The sequence below is a fragment of the Ostrea edulis genome, chromosome 1 (assembly GCF_947568905.1).
Source record: "Ostrea edulis chromosome 1, xbOstEdul1.1, whole genome shotgun sequence".
In the NCBI taxonomy this organism is placed as follows: domain Eukaryota; kingdom Metazoa; phylum Mollusca; class Bivalvia; order Ostreida; family Ostreidae; genus Ostrea; species Ostrea edulis.
In genome coordinates this window covers 18,588,489-18,607,012 of record NC_079164.1, presented here as the reverse complement: position 1 = coordinate 18,607,012, position 18,524 = coordinate 18,588,489, and the positions used below count along the sequence as shown (strand labels likewise).

The 18,524-nt window shown below is 35.6% G+C and overlaps 2 protein-coding genes and 1 long non-coding RNA gene across 3 annotated transcripts in view; 1 reads left to right on the top strand and 2 right to left on the bottom strand.

Moving 5' to 3' along the window:
- The window catches only part of LOC125663336 (WD repeat-containing protein WRAP73-like), a 47,161-nt gene extending 40,536 nt beyond the window's left edge, over positions 1-6,625 (top strand). Inside the window, exons 9-14 of the mRNA XM_048895632.2 lie at positions 891-968; positions 1,230-1,323; positions 1,571-1,696; positions 1,946-2,029; positions 5,579-5,686; positions 5,889-6,625. Of these exons, the coding sequence (XP_048751589.2) occupies positions 891-968; positions 1,230-1,323; positions 1,571-1,696; positions 1,946-2,029; positions 5,579-5,686; positions 5,889-6,004 (606 nt within the window). The 3' untranslated portion in view covers positions 6,005-6,625. The remainder of the gene's footprint in view (positions 1-890; positions 969-1,229; positions 1,324-1,570; positions 1,697-1,945; positions 2,030-5,578; positions 5,687-5,888) is intronic.
- Positions 1,425-5,701, bottom strand: LOC130051263 (uncharacterized). The gene is made up of 2 exons (XR_008799702.1): positions 5,568-5,701; positions 1,425-1,707 (listed from the first exon to the last, which is right to left on the bottom strand). It is a non-coding gene; the product is annotated as an uncharacterized LOC130051263 (long non-coding RNA).
- Positions 6,626-9,859: 3,234 nt separating the features above from the next.
- On the bottom strand, positions 9,860-12,411 carry LOC125663696 (potassium voltage-gated channel protein Shaw-like). Its single transcript, XM_048896027.2, has 2 exons — positions 11,952-12,411; positions 9,860-11,416 (listed from the first exon to the last, which is right to left on the bottom strand). Exons 1-2 carry the CDS (start codon positions 12,402-12,404, stop codon positions 10,493-10,495), a joined length of 1,377 nt encoding a protein of 458 aa, XP_048751984.2. The 5' UTR covers positions 12,405-12,411; the 3' UTR covers positions 9,860-10,492.
- Between the last annotated feature and the right edge of the window lie 6,113 nt (positions 12,412-18,524).

Genomic DNA, 18,524 nt, shown 5'->3' with positions numbered 1-18,524 from the left:
TATGTGTATTGTATTCTTTGCTTTGAACACGGTATATTTACATCCCAAATCACCCACTGCAAGTGGTATTTCCACGTACATGACAGTGGGACTTAGCAAATCTTTGTGGTTGGAGGGGTCAGAAACTAAAAACATATTTGGATGTGTAATAATACTAAGAAATCTGATCACCATTTAAACCTACATATAATGTATATCACATTATATACAGGACCTTCATCCTAGAATTTAAAAAGTTTGATCTCTTAAATTAATTTAAATTTGTAATGAAGGTGACTTGTTAATTACAAGGACATCTCAAAGATTACACAAATATCATATTGATTCAGATGTTGTTATTTGGCCATTATATGTTTGACATATGAAAGAAAAGTTGCAGTCCACAGATAAACCAATGTCATGCAGTTATAGAGACTTGCAGTCAGATACAGCAACTTGTTAATTGTCAGACATTTTAACATCAGATATTAATTTTACAATGACTTGCAGTCCAAAAAATATTAAATTTTGCAGCAAGTTGTAGACAGACAAAATTAATGTCAATATTAATGTCACCTTGACTTGTAGAAGGACAAATGTCAAATATGAATGTCACCGTGACTTGTAGACAGACAAATGTCAAATATTAATTACGTCACAATGACTCGTGACGTACCTTAATGTGGATACCCATGGTACAGAAAACTCAAATTAATTATTCATTATTTGTAATCGGTTGTACTGGCATTTAGGTTTCTAACATTTTATGTTCTTTGAAAATCAGACAACACGATCGAGTCCATCTTATGTTAATTAATATAAACTTATACATACATTATATTTCATCATTAATTGAATGTACAAACATTTGTCACTGTTTGATTATGATGATTGTTTTTGTATAACTACAGGTGAGAATTTTGAATCATATCACCTGGAAATCAGTGGGGACTCACAGCCACCCTGCCACTTTGAATGAGGAGGATGTGGTAAGTTATCTAAGAGGGATAACTCCATTAGAAAAGCAGGATAAATCAGTCTGCTTCATTTTAGATTAAATGATTTTGTCGGTGGTGTAAAGAATGAATCATGAAATTTATTCAAAAGAGTAATTTCCTAATATTTGCATGCATTTCCATTTATCATATCTAGAAGAAAGTCTCTTTTCAATAATTATAATTATATATTAAACTTACGTTTTATACAGACAGACCACTACTTCCATTTATAAATATTTTTGCATGTGTCAGGTTGTGTATAAAGAGATAGAGACTAGAGCCCCTCTACCCCCGGGAAATGACATTGATGCACCCACAGCAGCCCTTTTCACCCCACAGAGTAAATGTGAGTATTGTACTTGGAAGTATTCTTGCAGGTCACACATATGGATCTATTAAAATTCCTAAAATACAATGTGAATTAGTTTGATAAAGTTACACCATAGATGATCTGATAATATTTACAGATGACATTAACATTCTGTCATGAAATTGATTGATTGTCACAATTTAAATTGTTATCATGTTATAGATTTCCAAGCTGCAGTTTTCGTTGCATTATCTTTGTCTTTTTTCTAATGATTTCTGATCAGATGAGGTAGACCATTCCCCTGTAAACATTCCTGTTGTCAAACCGGACACCAATCGGGCCAACCCAAAACTTGGTGTGGGCATGCTGGCCTTCAGCTGTGATTGCAGATATATGTACACAAGAAATGGTGATGAAATCCTTAAAAATAAAATTGTTTTCTTCATACATTTCATGAAAATAATTTTATGAGATAAGAATTTTTTTAAAAACAGTTTTGAAATGCAAAGCAATATAAAAAATGTGTCCATAAACTATTCACAGAGTTAGTTAAACATCTTTTATAAAATTCTGTAACTGCATCATGAAAAACAGATGGTGTTTTAGAAATAATACAGATTGAAAAGTAGTTGATATGTATTTGCTACTTTTCCCTCAGACAATATGCCAAATACATTATGGATCTGGGATGTTCAAAAACTGAAGTTATGTGCAGTGCTGACTCAAGGAGCTGTGATAAAATGTAAGTAAAAGCTTACAATTCAATGGGTACCTGAATTATCTTGAAGTTATATGATGTAAATTAACTTTGAAACTTGAACTACAGTAAAACATGCTTATAACGAATTCATGCTTATTGTTAAGTGATATTTATTCGCATATGAGAGGAAACACGGGCAATTATATCACTTGGGTCAAATTTACCATTAAGGTAGATCAATCCTCATGTGATGTCATAGGTTTTTGCAAAAACCTTTATTAGATTAAACTTTATGCATGATAGAAATGCATCTTTCAGAGGAATTTTATGCACTGGATAAAATAAAAAATTTGGTAAACTATTGATAGTGAAAAAGTTTATATTTTGCATAGATAATCAATTATTTATGATGGGGAAAAAAATGTCAGGGGCAATAACTCCTATGCTGGTATTTCCTCAGAATCCTCTACTGAGAGTGTATTTTACAATGAGTTTCCTATTATCCACAATTAAATTATGCATATCTATATATTAGCAGTTTTTCTAAAATGTTGACGTCAAATATTTGTAATTTTAGCAAGTTTTTAGTAGCCAAGGTTGTGTAGCAAATCTCAGCTTTTATCGCAATTCACCTTTGAATTAGAACGCTTTGGCCGATATAGTATTGCGTTGTGTGACGACACAATTGAATCTGTTTGTAATACAATTGCGAAATGCAACAGAAACTCTCATTGGTCCATATGTATAAGTCCCCCCAAATTCCCTTATACGGGAGTAGTCGGCATTTGAAAACATGACGGCCAGATGGAAACAACCTTCAAAGGAAGAAAGAGAAAAAGTTGTATTCTTGTGTTGTTGTCTCATAAATTTAATATAAAAAAATTCCTAACATATTTTCCTACTATACTTGTGTCCAAACATACCTTCAGATATTTATTAAAGCCCCATACGACCCAAAAACTCACAGCTTTTGATGATTTCGTTTGCTGATGTAGCCAGTCAATTCGAATCCCCGTTCAGTTCCATACTGGCACAATAGCGTCTAGATGTGAACTAATACCCCACAAATATTTTAGCTAAATATTTTAAATAATATATCATCCCAGTTCCATTAAATGATAATTATTCAAATAGTTAAACTCACGGCAATGCGGCTTTCTTTAGTCTGGGCCGGTCTCTATCTCTGCCACACGAGTGTTAAGGACCATAATGGGCTTATGTAGCATTTTTGTTAATCAAGAGCTTATTTTACCTTTACAAAAACTGTATTTTTTAATTTCTATTAATTATTCGTGTTGATAAGAAATGAAGAGCGAATACATAACTTACAACCAATTTCATGAATAGATATCAATAGCAACAGAGTTCGAATTGACCGGCTACCTTACATGGCTACGTCAACAAACAAAATCATTTGAAGCTGCCAGTTTTCGGGTCTTGTGTGGCTTTAATGAATATTTGAAGGTATGTTTGGACACAAGTATAGTAGGAAAATATGTTAATATATTTTTTAATATTGAATTTATGAGACAGCAACACAAGAATACAACGATATCAGGCCTCAACCGTGTGCAGCTTTTTGTGCACCATAAATCGAAGGTTTTTATAAGGGGTGGATCTGCAGCTCTCTGTCCATCACAATATTTTTTCAGAGAGCTACAGTTCTCCAGGTAGTAATTTTCTAGTCCGTCCATCTTATCTGATCACCTGAATCCACTTGAGAAAGTGGGCGGGCTGTAATCGGCCAATGAAAACTCTTGTTGTATTACATGAAACATGTCATTCAAACTGTTCTTTTGTGTCGTCACACAACGCAATACTATATCAGGTAAAGCGTTCTAATTCAAAGGTGAATTGCAATAAATTGGCGAAAGATGGGCGTCCAGTTGGGCGGGCGGTGTCCACAATTAGCTTATCTGGTCTCTAACTTTCATACTTTTTGGTGCATCTTTTTGAGACTTACATAACATGATCACATCCAAAAGAGGAAGGTTCCTATTTTGAGGTCAAAAGTCCAAGGTCAAGGTTTCTTTTTCAGTATATACTGTATATTTGAACTTGCCTCTAACTTTTATACATATACTTGCTGATGCATGTTTATCAGACTTCAAATCCTGATGACATTCAAGATTCATGTTGCTTTTGAAATCCAAAGGTCAAGGTCATTATCACACTAAATACCTATTGCGGCCATTCAAAGCTTCATACTTATAAACTGTATTAAATATGTGCATATTTTTACTACGTGAATGCAAGCGCGCATAATTTTCCAAACTGCAACTCAGCCATACACATCTTTGATGCGTTTTAGCAATTTTTTATCTTTTATCATTCTGTTTTACGAAAATGTGTGATTTTATGATGTTGACCGATACTTCTGTTTTTGTAAGTCTGACATCTTAAAAAAGGTGGCAACCTATACATTTTCTTTGGTTATTGATTAAATTAAGCTATATTTGCGTGGAAATCAATATAGTTTTTCCTCTTTCAACCATTAATATTGATAAGTCTGTTAGTCACATTAGGGTGGAGCTACCTTAATAAAGAGTAAAGGTATAGAACTCTAAATATAAAGTACCCAAGTTCGCCGATGTAAAAACAATAAACCTGGCAAATGACTTTTAGCTGGGCCCTGGCACTATACGACTACACAGAATGTTTGAACATTGCAACAAGCTATTACATAGAATGTGCAGCATAACATATCATTTCTAAAATGAACATCTTACCCCACTTCATAAACTGAAGTCTGTAATAGCTCCAAGTGACTGAAAATTCTAAAACCATCTGCACTTTCACTTATCACAGCCATTTTGACTGGTGCAACTACATGTAATTACCCAAAAAGGATTAAAAGACTTATAACAATTTAGAAATTCAAATACTAATTTTTATCAATATTAATTTATTATAGTGCATGAATTATGGTAATAACAAGTCTTTATAAATATACAAATGTTTTATAATTTCTATTTCTATCCAAACCACATTAACACAGGTGTTTGATGATTTATATTATCGATGTTAATTTGGGTTTTTCGGGATGAACTTTGGTAGTAATGTAGATTGATTATGTATGAATATATTAGAATACAGAGTAGAATTTTTTATACCATTTGGTTCATTGTTTATATATCAGCCAACTAGGGAACCCTATATTTAGAGTTCTATACCTTTACTCTTTAATAGCAGATCCGAACCCAAGCAAGCCATATAATTGCCAATGAGGGGTATATTGAATTTAACAATTTTTTTATTGCTGTCCCTAGAGGTTCACTATAACCTTGTTTTATTGCATATAGTAAATCACGGTTACAGTGAACAAGCTATTAGGGTTCAACTTTATACTACAAAAACAATATTGCTATTACATTAACCTTTGCACTGTGGCATTTATTTTTAATATTATGTAGAAATGTAAAATAGATTTGCCAAGTATTTGTGTACCTGCATAGTGATAAGAATAGTCAGTGTAGGTGTGTACAGTGTACTTAATTGTCAGGTGTTGAGTGGGACCCTCTGCAGCCCCACCTGTCTCTATATAAGAATATAAGTCAGTGTAGGTGTGTACAGTATATACTTAATTGTCAGGTGTTGAGTGGGACCCTCTGCAGCCCCGTCTGTCCCTGTGTACCGGTACCAATAAGCTTTATATGTGGTCTCCTGCTGGCAGCCTGGCTGTAGAAGTGCCAGTGGAAGGTAAGTAAAACAACTGACAATAGAAATATTACAATTAATTATACTAATATAATTAAACAATAGAAATATTACAATTAATTATACTAATATAATAAAACAATAAAATTATTACAATTAATTATACATTTTCTTTGTAGTTCAATATTGTTGTTAATCAGTCAGTTAAAATGACAATTGTTTAAATGGCTTTATTTGTTTATAGGAGTATTTAATGTTCATTCCTTGAGATGGCATCCTGATGGTAACACCATTCTGTTGCTGGGAAAGGACCAAATGTGTGTTTGTTACCTTTCTGGTCCAGGAGCCGAGAAGAGTTAGCCAAGAAAGATAACTCAAATTATGTGCAAAGTCTCCTGTGTCTTACTGGGAGTAAGTGTATGTTGAATGGAAATTGATGGTAATTCAAAAATAGACCAACGATGAAAAAGGTTGAGGGTATATAAACCACTGCAGGTTGTAATGGTATTGTGAATGAGCTTTATAAAGTCAAAGTTCTTATTTTTCAAATCTGCAATCCCATACAATACATATAGAGTTGATCTTTTGCAGAAAGAGGCAGCATATTTACATAATATTGACATCTCTGACCATTGACAATGGTAGTGATGTAATTATAAATTCTTTTCTTTGATTGTTAGAGGCCGTCTTTGAAGTGATTGTGATGTCATATAATATAGATTTTGTAATACTTTAAATCTTAATCTTATTATATTAATATGTAGGCATTTTAGGAGATCACCCAAGAAGTAATTCAGAGAAATTGTTTCTATTTTTTTTTTTATTTCCAGCAAAATAAACTGAATGAAGTATATAAATTATCATTATATATCAGTAGTGCATAATATTGACAAGTATATATAGGTCACATATTTCTTGTATTTTGGTGCTTATTTTTATCATCAGACTCATAACACCATAATAAATCAATTTTAGATATGTGACTTTGTTGTGTATACTTTTTTTAAATAGCATGTGACAAAAGACTTCCTTTGCTTTACTGAAGTGTACCTTCCCTAAGCACATTCCCTCCCCACTTCCTAATTTCATCTTACCAGGCAAATCATGTGATCCCTATTAGGTCACATGAGTCACTCGGGTGATTTATTGCTAACTATGCCTGTCCAATATGGTCAGTTGTCCTTCGTTAACTTTTGAACATTTTTGACTTCTCAGAGACTGCATGGTCAATTTTCATTAAAATTGCTGTGGAACATCTTTTGAGGTAAGGAAATAAAATTTATGAACTTCATGGTGCCTGCTCCTAGAGGTACGAGGGCTATTCGATATGTAATGTGTATTGTACCACAGTACGATAACGCTTTGCACAATTTCGTGGATGATGATACAATTGTACTCCTGAATAGCTCTATTCAATACTTTTCCAACGGTAAAAACACCAGCCTTCAGCTCCACATAGTTTTAAACTTATAGTCATTTCAATAGAGCCAGTCGTTGACCACTGTTGTAAAAATGGTTGGGGAAACGGGTTGAGACTATTGAAGAAATTAGAGCTTATATAAAAGTTCGCACAAAACTCGGTCATTTGGTAATGCAGATTTTTACTGAATTGGGGGAAGTTTATGGGTCTGATAAGGTATCTTATGAGACAGTTTGTAGGTGAAGAAAGAAATTTCTGACTGGCACAGAGTCCATCAGAGATGCAACAAAATTTGGCCGAACTGTGACTAACAGGCAAGGCAAAAGTCGGGGAAATAATTGAAAATGATGGCAGATACACGATTCGTGATATTGCCAAAGCTGTTGGCATATTGCCATCGCGGGTGCATTTCATTTTGAAGCGTATTTTGAAAGTACGAAAGATTTCTGCCACATGGATACCGCATATATTGATAGACGACCAAAAACGGGTACGAGTACAAACTGCTAAGCAATTGCTCAAAATGTTTTCAAATTCAATCAAAGACAATTTGCAAACATTGTTACTGGTGACGAAACATTGGTTCACTATTTCGAACCAGTAAGAAAAATTGGAAGCAAAATATGGTAACTAAACATGGTAGAAGGCCTGTAGTTGCCAAAAGAACCATAAGCACAAAGAAGATTCTTTACTGCATATTCTTCTCATGTGATGGTATAGCCGTACAAATTCCGGTGTTGAAGGGCAAACCTGTTACAGGTCGGTTTTACCGAGATGTTACTAAAAACGCTCAAGAAATATTATCATAAACGACGCCCTGTGTCAGGATTTAGGCATGTTCGTCTACTTCATTATAATGCTCCATCACATACATCGTCTTGCCACACCCACCATACTCTGCAGATCTAGCCCCATGCGACCTTTTCTTTTTTCCAAAACTTAAAAAGTTCTTATCTGGTCCTCGTTACAAGTCCCGACAAGCCCTTGGCTCAACCACCAGTCAATGCCTCAGATGTCTACCGAAATCAAAGTACCGTGTCGCATTTCAGAAATGGATTCAGAGATTGAAATTATGTATTTCAAACCGCGGAGAATAATTTGAAAGGATGTAATGTTCATTTCACTATTTGAGTGGAATGCTTTTGAGATATCGTTCAATACACATTACATATTGAACAGCCCTCGTAGAGTTGAAACCTCTGGAAATAGTACACTCTTTAAGGATCTCTACTCCTGGACATGTGACTGATAGAGTGGGTGCATAGTTATACTGAGCTTGACAGCCTCAGCTAAAATTGTGAAATTCGTGGTAAAAAAAAAGTTGGGGGTTCACACCTAAGGTATTTGAATGTTTTGATATCTTCTTTACTCCCAAAAATGAAGGAAACAAACTGGATGCGTATTTTTATTGAGCTTAGAAGCGTCTAATAAGATTGTGAAATTCATGCCCTTTGAGCCAGGGGTTCAGGTTAAGCCTGAACCCCTGGCTCAAAGGGCATGAATTTCACATGGATTATACAATAGAAATACATGTTTAAAAATCTTCTCTGTGCCCGAATATCTTCGAAACAAAATATGTGCATAGTTATATTGAGCATTGAAGCCTCTTCAAGTTTGTAAAATTATAGATATTTACACATGAAAGAATTAGAGTTAAAACTTTTGAGTTGTGAATTTTGGCATGTACATTATCACCTGCATATGGTGTTTATATATCTCAACTGATTCGATATGCAAGAGCTTGTTCTGGGTATAGTCAGTTTTTCAATCGAGGTAAGCTACTGACAAACAAGTTGATGGTACAGGGATTTCAACAGTCTCGATTGAAGTCAGCATTTCGCAAATTCTATGGTCGTTATAACGATCTAGTTCGTCAATACAACCTCGCATGGGGTCAAATGCTGTCTGACGTGTTTCATACCGATTGTTAAGCCGTTCTTGGCACACTGATTTTGACTACGGATAACTCCGTTTACCTGATCAGGATATAGAGCTCACGGCGGGTGTGACCGGTCAACTCCTCCTAGGCACCTGATCCCACCTCTGGTGTGTCCAGGGGTCCGTGTTTGCCCAACTATCTATTTTGTATTGCTTGTAGGAGTTATGAGATTGATCACTGTTGGTTATCTTCACCTTGCATGAATATGGCTTTATTTTTGGCAATACCAACAAGGTATTATACTAGTTTTTTCATTGGCAGTTTTTATCGTAAATTATAAAATGAGAATAAGAAACAAGTTCTATCAACTTATGGACTCCTTACAAACTCATTTCAATAAAAAAAGTGTATATTTTAAAAGTGAACTACTTTCCAAATGCAGTGTATGTTAAAATATTACATATGCACAAGTTCAGTGACAAGAGGGGATCAGGGACCGGGGACCTGCAACCTCCCACCCAGTTTGAGATTGGTCTAAAATACAAATGCTGTGTAAGTTGCAAAACACTAAATATGACTCCTGATAAAGGTTGGACTGCTTGGAAAACATTGGAATTGAAAAAAATAAGGATAAATAAAATTACAATTCAATTGAACTTAACCGTCTAATTTTCCTTTTTATTTCATACATGTACATAGTTTTCTGTTCTGGTACGTTTACATAAACAATGTTAGTACCAAAAGCGCACGAACGCAAAGGTACATGTATAATTCATTGAATTCTATACAGATTCCACACTATTCCGGTTGAAAACATCTCTTGGTGGTCAACCCATAACAAAGACAAGTATTTTTGTTTTGTTCTTTAATATCAAATCTTTCCATAGTTCATGATACCTATAAAATGCATTTCACACTTAATGTAGGTTTCTACATATACAATGAAATAAAGAATTCAATTCTTTTTTTTTCTACGTTTTTAAAGATAACTAGTCCAGCGATGTTTTTCGTACAAAGGTTGAAATGTGGAAAATAAGTTTAGACAGCCCCACATAGGACAATCTCAGAGGAGTCCACGGGCCTCCGACTAGTCCACGGGCCCCCTTATTAGTACAAAGGCCTCCGACAAGTCCAAAGTCCTCCAACATGTCCACGAGCCTCAGACTAGTCCACGGGCCTCCATCTAGTCCAAAGGTCTCCGACAAGTCCAAAGACTTCCCACAAGTTCACAGACCTCCTATAAGTCCACATATCTTCCACTGTGGTGACCTATAATTCTTACACTGTTGATTGCTGGTAATAAATGATACTTTAATACATTATCTTTGGTTGCATTCTACATGCAAAGGTGCAGTTCGACTGAGGAATTTATTATTACCACGCGATGGATAGCTTCAACGAGATGGTGACGCAAGCTCCGTGGACAGCTTTCCTCAACTAATCTATCATTCCGAACAAGAACAAAGAACCCACGAAGGTGCAAGGAAATAAAATGTTTACACAACACAAACATTGACTACTCTAAATGTTGTGAATTATCTGTATTTCTTTACTTCTGCTTTTCAAATCGGTTACTTCTGAAACAGGCATACAAGTACAGAGATTGGAACGTGTTGACGAAGATGGGAATGGTAAGGGATATGAATAAAACTCCCGATAACGCACATAGGGTACCAATGATGCGCCCAAGGGCAGTTCTGGGAACCATGTCGCCGAACCCCACCGTTGTCATAGTGATGATACTGAACCACCAAGCGTCAGGAATGCTCTGGAAATCGTCATTACTCTCTACAAAGTAGAGGAAATTCGAGAACAGCAGCATTCCTATAAAAAGAAACAATACCATTGTCATGAGATCCTTCCGACCGAGTTGAACAGTGTAGCAGAGGATCTTGAAGGCTGGGACGTTTTCAATGATTCGGAGCAGTCGAAGGACACGTAGCATTTGGAGATACAGCAGCGGGTCAGCATTAATGGTGGATTCGGTCATGTCAGCCGCGAGAACAATGTATCGTCCGTAGCTCGCAACCAGGACGACAATGTCCAGCAAGTTTAGACATCCACGGAAATAACGCGATAGAGAGGGACAACAGACCAGACGAATGATTAATTCAATAGAAAAGAACACATTTGTGAAGTGCTCAATGTAAAGGAACCAACGAGTTTTAGAATCGGTGTTCTCTATTGTAAGAACTTTGTCACGCGCTATATTAGAAAACATTTTCTCTCCTTCTGCATATTGATGTGAAGCGTTCGTTTCCGACTCCTTCATCCACTCGCTATCAGTTGTAGCTTGCGTCCCCGTTGTTTCTGATTTGCCATTGTGCATTGCCGTTGTTAATTCTACGGTCCGAGTTGTCCCATGGCCACCGAGGTTGTCCACTTGGTCACTGACGGAAGTAACGGTCACAGTACTGAATGCCACCCCAAAGATGGCGAGTAGGATAATCGTAGTTGATAGAACGAAGTACGTCTGGAAATAAAAGTATGTGACATGTGAGTTTCCATTTTCCGGTGAAGAAATTGGAAAGATTTATGAGTGGGTCCATAACAAGGAAATTTAATGATACATCATTACTTTTACAGAAGCGTACGATTATGTTATAGACTTGGATACGCAGAAATGATGCAACAATACATTTAAAAGTTGATGAAGAAAAATTCTCTTGATCTCAGAGCAGAGAGGCTTCTTCATTAGCAATCCAACAACAGGGAACTTGTTTCTGCAATTGATGTTCGTAACATGTACATATGTACAAATTACTTCTCAGAATTCTCCTCTAGTAGACAATCAGTTGTTTGACGTCAAGTGAAGAATTCAATAAATCTAAATCTCAGATAAAGTCATTGACACAACAGGGATGTTTTGGAAATAAAGGGCCAGCTGACTTTTGAAGAATATGTATCAAAGGTAAGGTGATTGGATACTTAGTAATAACTTTAAGAAACAACTGTAAACACACACAATTTAACAGGTTCTACATTAATATTCTATATATACTAATTACCTTCGTTTCTTTGGTACTATCTCGATTGTCAAGAATCTTCCAAAGTCTGTTTTTGAGAGGGCTGTTTGTAGATTTTTCGTCTTCATCTTGACGAACTTCTTCTTCAGCAGTGCATCGGAGAAATCCTCTCAAATTCTCCTGCTCGCGCATGAATAATACGTACCGGTGATGGCAACACTTTTCTAGCTCCGTTGCTTCGATCCCCCAGAATTCTAACTCCTCGAGGAACTCCCCAGTGCAGACAGTGAGGGGAATATGAAGTTTCCCTACCAAGCAGTAGTTGTAAATGGCCTCAAAACATTGGTTTGGTCTCTCAAAGAAGTACTCTGTCTGTGAAGACGTGACTTTCAGATTTGGTAGTTTGGTAATCACCGCTCTCTTTAGTTTGAATTTGAAACCATTGATGTTCACTGTGATCTCTTGGGCGTCCATATTCTTTTGACTGCTTTGCATCTGGGTATTGGAGTGTTAATAAGCCATCACAGATCGATATTGTCATATTCCACGGATCTGTAAACAAGATCTTCAAGAATATCAACAATCTGGTGAAAGCAGACGTCTTCAGATACCCGTTAACACCGTTCTCGATTATAAAATTTCAGTACGTTTTATTTCTTTGACAATCTGTTTGAGTTTGTTTAGCACCACTTAGATCCTTGTTAGTGATGTTATGAAGTTACAAGGAGAAAGTAAATGTTTACAGGTCATATATATAGCACATGTGCAGGTTATTTTGATATTACTGACCTCTATTAAACTACCATAAACCATAAAGTTTTAGGACATCCTTACAACAGCCTGTTGGAAAATGCATAAATAATATCAATATATTAGTTGACTCAAGAAGCTCTCTGGTCGTAGTTTGTCCGTCTGTCACAATGCCTGAAAGTCTGTTAAAACTTTTGAAATATTCTCAACATTGAAAGCAAAAGAGGAAAAATAACCAGTACTCGTTCTAAATTGGCACAGATATGATATTAGTTCGTGATGTAAGGATCCGAAGCTTTTTGCCCTTAACATGTTAACAATGGAGAATTTACTTTAAATTGTGCCAATGAATCGTCATCATCAATCCACATTCATCATTGAATGAATGACAATTTCAAGTCGCCTTGGTATTGTGTTCTTGACTTTAGAATGAGAAAATTAACAACCAATAGCCAGTTACTAATACCGGCTACTTCGGAAAAAAAATAGTGGGTTACTAGTAACCAGCCACTTGAAACAGGAAAAATTAGCTATTAATAGCTGGTTACTTCAAGTGAGAAAAGCCAGTTAGTAATAGCCGAGTACTTTCAATGAAAAAGGTACTTACTAGTAGGTGGTTACCTCAAGGGAGAAAAGATAGCTACTAGTAGCCCAGTACTTCGAGAGAGAAAATAAAGACTATAATATAATCGGCTACGCCTCGGTTGACAATGGTTTTCTTGGGGTGAAAATTTTCAATTTATATGCAATATTTATATAATTTACATTTTTGTAGAATGTTTGTTATACATTTCACTCCTATTGAGACGTCACCAGCTGTAGGTGAAGTACCACAAAGATAGACTTATGCCTAGCGCTCGGGACCTTAGCAGTGAGGATTCTATAATGTGTCAACGTCTGTAGCGTCACTGGACCTACGTCTTTGATTAAGGTCATTCCCGGAAGACCCATGATTCTCATCTCTCATCTCTAAATGCCAAGCGTTTCGCGAATGAGCAACCACTACCTGTGTTTACGTCTTAAGTTTGACGCGGCCATGACACGAACGAGGCTCGAACTCACGACCTCCCGATTAGAAAGCGAGAAGCAAACGCTTTACCACTGAACTACCATGATTGCTCTCTCTCTCTCTCTCTCTCTCTCTCTCTCTCTCTCTCTCTCTCTCTCTCTCTCTATCATAGTTACTAGTAACTATGGAACGCCAGATTTACATAAACTCAAATAATTGAAGATATATCTTGAATTATAAATGAATCATAAATATTGATCTATTTATTTATGCGCGCGACAATTCAATTAAAGATTTCTTCAAGTATTTAATTATGTCTTCAATTCTGAATTATTACGAGCATTTGTTGAATCATTGATAGCATTAATTATTTTGTTGAATGTATGATCATGAGCGCTATGCCTGAATTGTTGCTCTCTTTAAATGAATTGATGGTATCCACAATTTAATTGATGAGCTCTACGATTCAATTGAATAGAGCAATACTTTAATTAATGCGCACATCCATTCAATTAATGCGCGCAATCATTGAATTATTGCTCTCTTCAATTGAATTGTACCGCGAATCAACATTAATATTGATACCTGCAATAATTGAATTATTGTTCTCTTCAATTGAATTAATGATATCATTAATTCAATTGATACATGCAATAATTCTTTTCAAGACAGCAATTATATAATTAGAAATATTTTCAATTCAGCATATCTACAATTGAATTGATGGTCTTTTCATTTGAATTGTAGCCCTCTTTAAAAGAATTGATGCGCATATTATTTTTTTATACAATAGCGTTGTAAATCATTAGAGATGTCTTCAACTGAATTAAAGAGATTATAGATTATTTATGCCGAGCTCCAAATTAAATTTTACGAGCAATAATTCCACCACATTGATGTGCGCATCAATTGAATTGATGAGAGCAATTCAATTATTGCTCTCATCAATTTAATGGATGCGCTCATTGATTCAATCATTGCGCGCAATAACTGAATTGACGATGTCTTTAAATAATCAAAGATATCTTTAATCGTTTTAATTTATGTTAATTTGGGGCTCCATGGTAACATGCTACAAGGAATGGGTCATCAGGTTTTAATACACAAAAGATTATCTAAAAGATAATAGAACTCATTTCAAATTCAATATTTCTGATGAGAGAGTTTATATCATGATCATACATTTTCTCTTACTAATATGGCTGTACTTTTCCTAGGCCTTGTGATGTCCTGACTAGAATTTTATCCTTTAATTCAAGGAATAAAGCTAATTTTGACCTATGTTATACGATATAATGTAACTTGGTGCAGTTTACGCTTTATAATCCGCGAAGCGTATTTTATCCCATATGCATGAAATACAATCAATAAACGCCTAATTGATTTAATAGTTAATTAAAGTAATTGAAAAGGAAAAACATTGATTAGATAAAATGGCGTCTCTCCAACACGATGCGAGTTGCAAAAATGATTTTGCTGTAACTCGAAGCTAGTATCTTGCCTCAATTTGGACGCCAATAACGTATTTTTATAATACTAAATATTTCCATGGGTACACATGTGCTTACCTATACATCAGCACTGTAACTGCTACTTGATGATTCTAGCTTGTATCTGTAAGTCTATATTAGTCTACATGTCTGGCCCGACTGAAATCTTTCTAGATATGTACGCGGAAAATTTTCACGTGCAGCGGAAGTCGCTCCTTAATTACCGGTATCATTCAGTCAGATCAAAGTTATTTCAACATGTCATAGGTGTTAGATAGTATTGGCTCAATGTTTGTAACCCTGCGTCTCAAGGAGCGCTTGAACGTTTTCATAAAACCCTTAACACTATGATGAACACATACATGTATTGTTACCAATATGGTAAAGACTGTGATGAAGGGGTTCACTTTGTTTTATTTGCTGCACGAGAAGCAGTTCAGGAGTCTTTTGGAGTCAGTCCCTTTCAGTTTGTGTTTGGTCATACAGTTAGAGGTCCTTTAAACTCGTTGAAAGAAAAATGGTTGAATGAAACTAGTGCTCTGAACCTTTTAGTCTGTGTATCTAATTTCAACGAGAGACTTTACAATGCTTGCAAATTGGCACAAGCAAAAATCTCAAATCTCAAGATTTCTCAAGCCAAGATGCAATTTTGGTATGACAAAGATGCCAGGAACAGAGTTTTAAACCGAGTGATAAGTGTATTTTTTGTATTTCGTCTGTTTCTGGTCATCCTTTACAGACCAGATATCATGGCTTATATGAAATTGAAAACAAGCTTAGTGATGTGAACTGTGTAGTTAAGACACAACGCCGGTGTAAAGAAAAACGAGTTTGCTCATTAAATTTAGTGTTGAAAGAGTTTTTTATAGTTGTGACCGAAATTTTGTAAAATCAGTTTCCACTTGGGTCAACAAATTGTACTGAAAATGACGTAAGTGTAGGGACTAATGAAAAACCTTCAATCAGATTGTCCGTTAGAAGAATTCCGAAATTTTTGCCAACTTCATGCCAAACTTGGATATTTAGATATTCAACAAACAGAAGAGGTTCAACAACTTATGACTGATTATCCTTCAATCTTTATAGATGTTTCTAAAAACACCAATGCTGCTTGTCATGATGTTATAGTGGGTGGCACTTTGCCCATCAAGCAGCATCCTTATCGTTTAAGCCCACTAAAATTACAGTACCCAAGCATAGAAGTGCAGTACATCCTGGACAATGACATTATTGAACCAAGTAAAAGTGACTGGAGCTCACCTTGTATTCTCGCACCGAAACCTAACAGTATCTACCGATTGATCATTGTGTAATGACTTAAGTGGATTCTGTCAGGAAAACAGATTCATAATTGAACATAAATTTTACCGACAAACTAGAAACCCAACTTTATCACCTGCATATGGTCTTTATGTCTTTTTATTGAACATAGATACAAATTGCAAACTAACAACTCAACTTTATGACAAACGGGATGATTTCAGCTTCTCTATCGTTACATTCCCATATATATGTAACAATATTCCACTGTCACCTGCATATGGTGTTTATGTCTCTCAACTGATTCGATATGCAATATCTTGTTCTGCGTATGACCAGTTTTTAAATCGAGACAGACTAATGACAAACAAGTTGATGTTTCAGGTGTTTTCCTTATTTCGTTTAAAGTCAGCGTTTTGCAAATTCTATTGTCGTTATAATGATCTAGTTTGCCAATACAACTTCCCATTATATCAAATCTATCTGACGTGTTTTATACCAATTGTTAGGCCAGGTTTGCACACTGATGTTGACTGTGGAATGCTCTGTTTGCCTTCTCAAGATCAAGGCTCACGACGGGTGTTACGGTCGATATGGGATGTTTACTCCTCCTAGTCACCTGATCCCACCTCTAGTATATTTAGGGGTCCGACCTTCTCTTAATTTTGTATTCTTTATAGGAGTTATGCGATTAATACTGTTCGTTATCTTCTTGTTTTCACGTAGACGACATGCTGATTTGTAGCAAAGGAATCTCGAGCATAGGTCTCAAATCTTACCAGCTGGTCGATTATGCTTCGATTTATTTTCCTGAAACCATTTTGTATATTAGTTAAAATGTTATTAGGTTCGAGAAAATTCAAGACCTGAGCGCATATACATCAAATCAAAGGAATAAAAGTAAAACTGAAATACAGGTTGTTGTTTTTTATGATACTCTTGACAAGGCATCTGCAGTAACATTTTCTTTGCCTTTGTTGTTACAACTTTGCCTTTGTTGTGTCCCTTGTAACTTCTCCATCTTGTAAATCTTTGATTCTTGTTTAACTTTTTTATGCAAAACCGTCAAGGAATTGTGAGCTGTAAAAACAAAAATTGGATGCACAGTAACATTCAAATAAAGATCAAAATAATTTAAAGCTATCAGGAAAGCAAGACATGCTTTTTCAATGGAAAAATTATTGACATTTTGCAAGTTTCTTTGAAAAATAACAAATAAGTATATGTACTTTGTAATTATGCTCTTGAAACAACCAACTCCCACTGTTACATCACTAGCATCAACAGTAAGCTTCAACTGCTTACAAAAATCTGGGGCTGAAAGAACTTAACTACTCAAAAGGACAAACTTAATTTTGCAAAATGAGTCATCGCAGTCCTTTGTTCATTCAAACTTAACCCTCTTTTGCAATAGGTTGGTAAGTGGAACAACTATATATTGAAGAGAAATTTGGACAAAATTGTCTATGAAAAACAGTCATACCCAGGAATATCAATAACTTTTTTCTGTTTCTAAGAGTCGAGAACTTTGCGATAACTTCCACTGTAGTCGTAATAAGTGTAACATGACCTTGACCTACATTATGACCTAAATATTCCACAGTAGCATGACAAAAGCCGCTCTTTTCTAGGTTCATAGTCAAGTCTACTTTAGCCAGAATGTGGAAAAAACGCACGCATGATTCGGAGGTGTCCGTCCCATGTGTCACTATAGATAATAGCATCATCAATATAGGTTTCGCATAACTTAAAATATTTAATGATATTTTGGAGATTTAGATTAATTCACTATAAAAAGCGAAAATAACGAACAGTGATCAATCTCAAAACTCCTATAAGCAGTACAAAATAGAGAGTTTGGCAAACATGGACCCCTGGATATACCAGAGGTGGTATCAGGTGCTTAGGAGGAGTAAGCATCCCCTGTCGACCGGTCACACCCGCTGTGAGCCCTATACCTTGATGAGGTAAACGGAGTTATCCGTAGTCAAAATCAGTGTGCCAAGAACGGCCTAGCAATCAGCATGAAACACACCAGACAGTATTTGACCCAATGTTAGGTTGTATTGGCAAACTAGATCGTTATAACGACCATATAACTTGCGA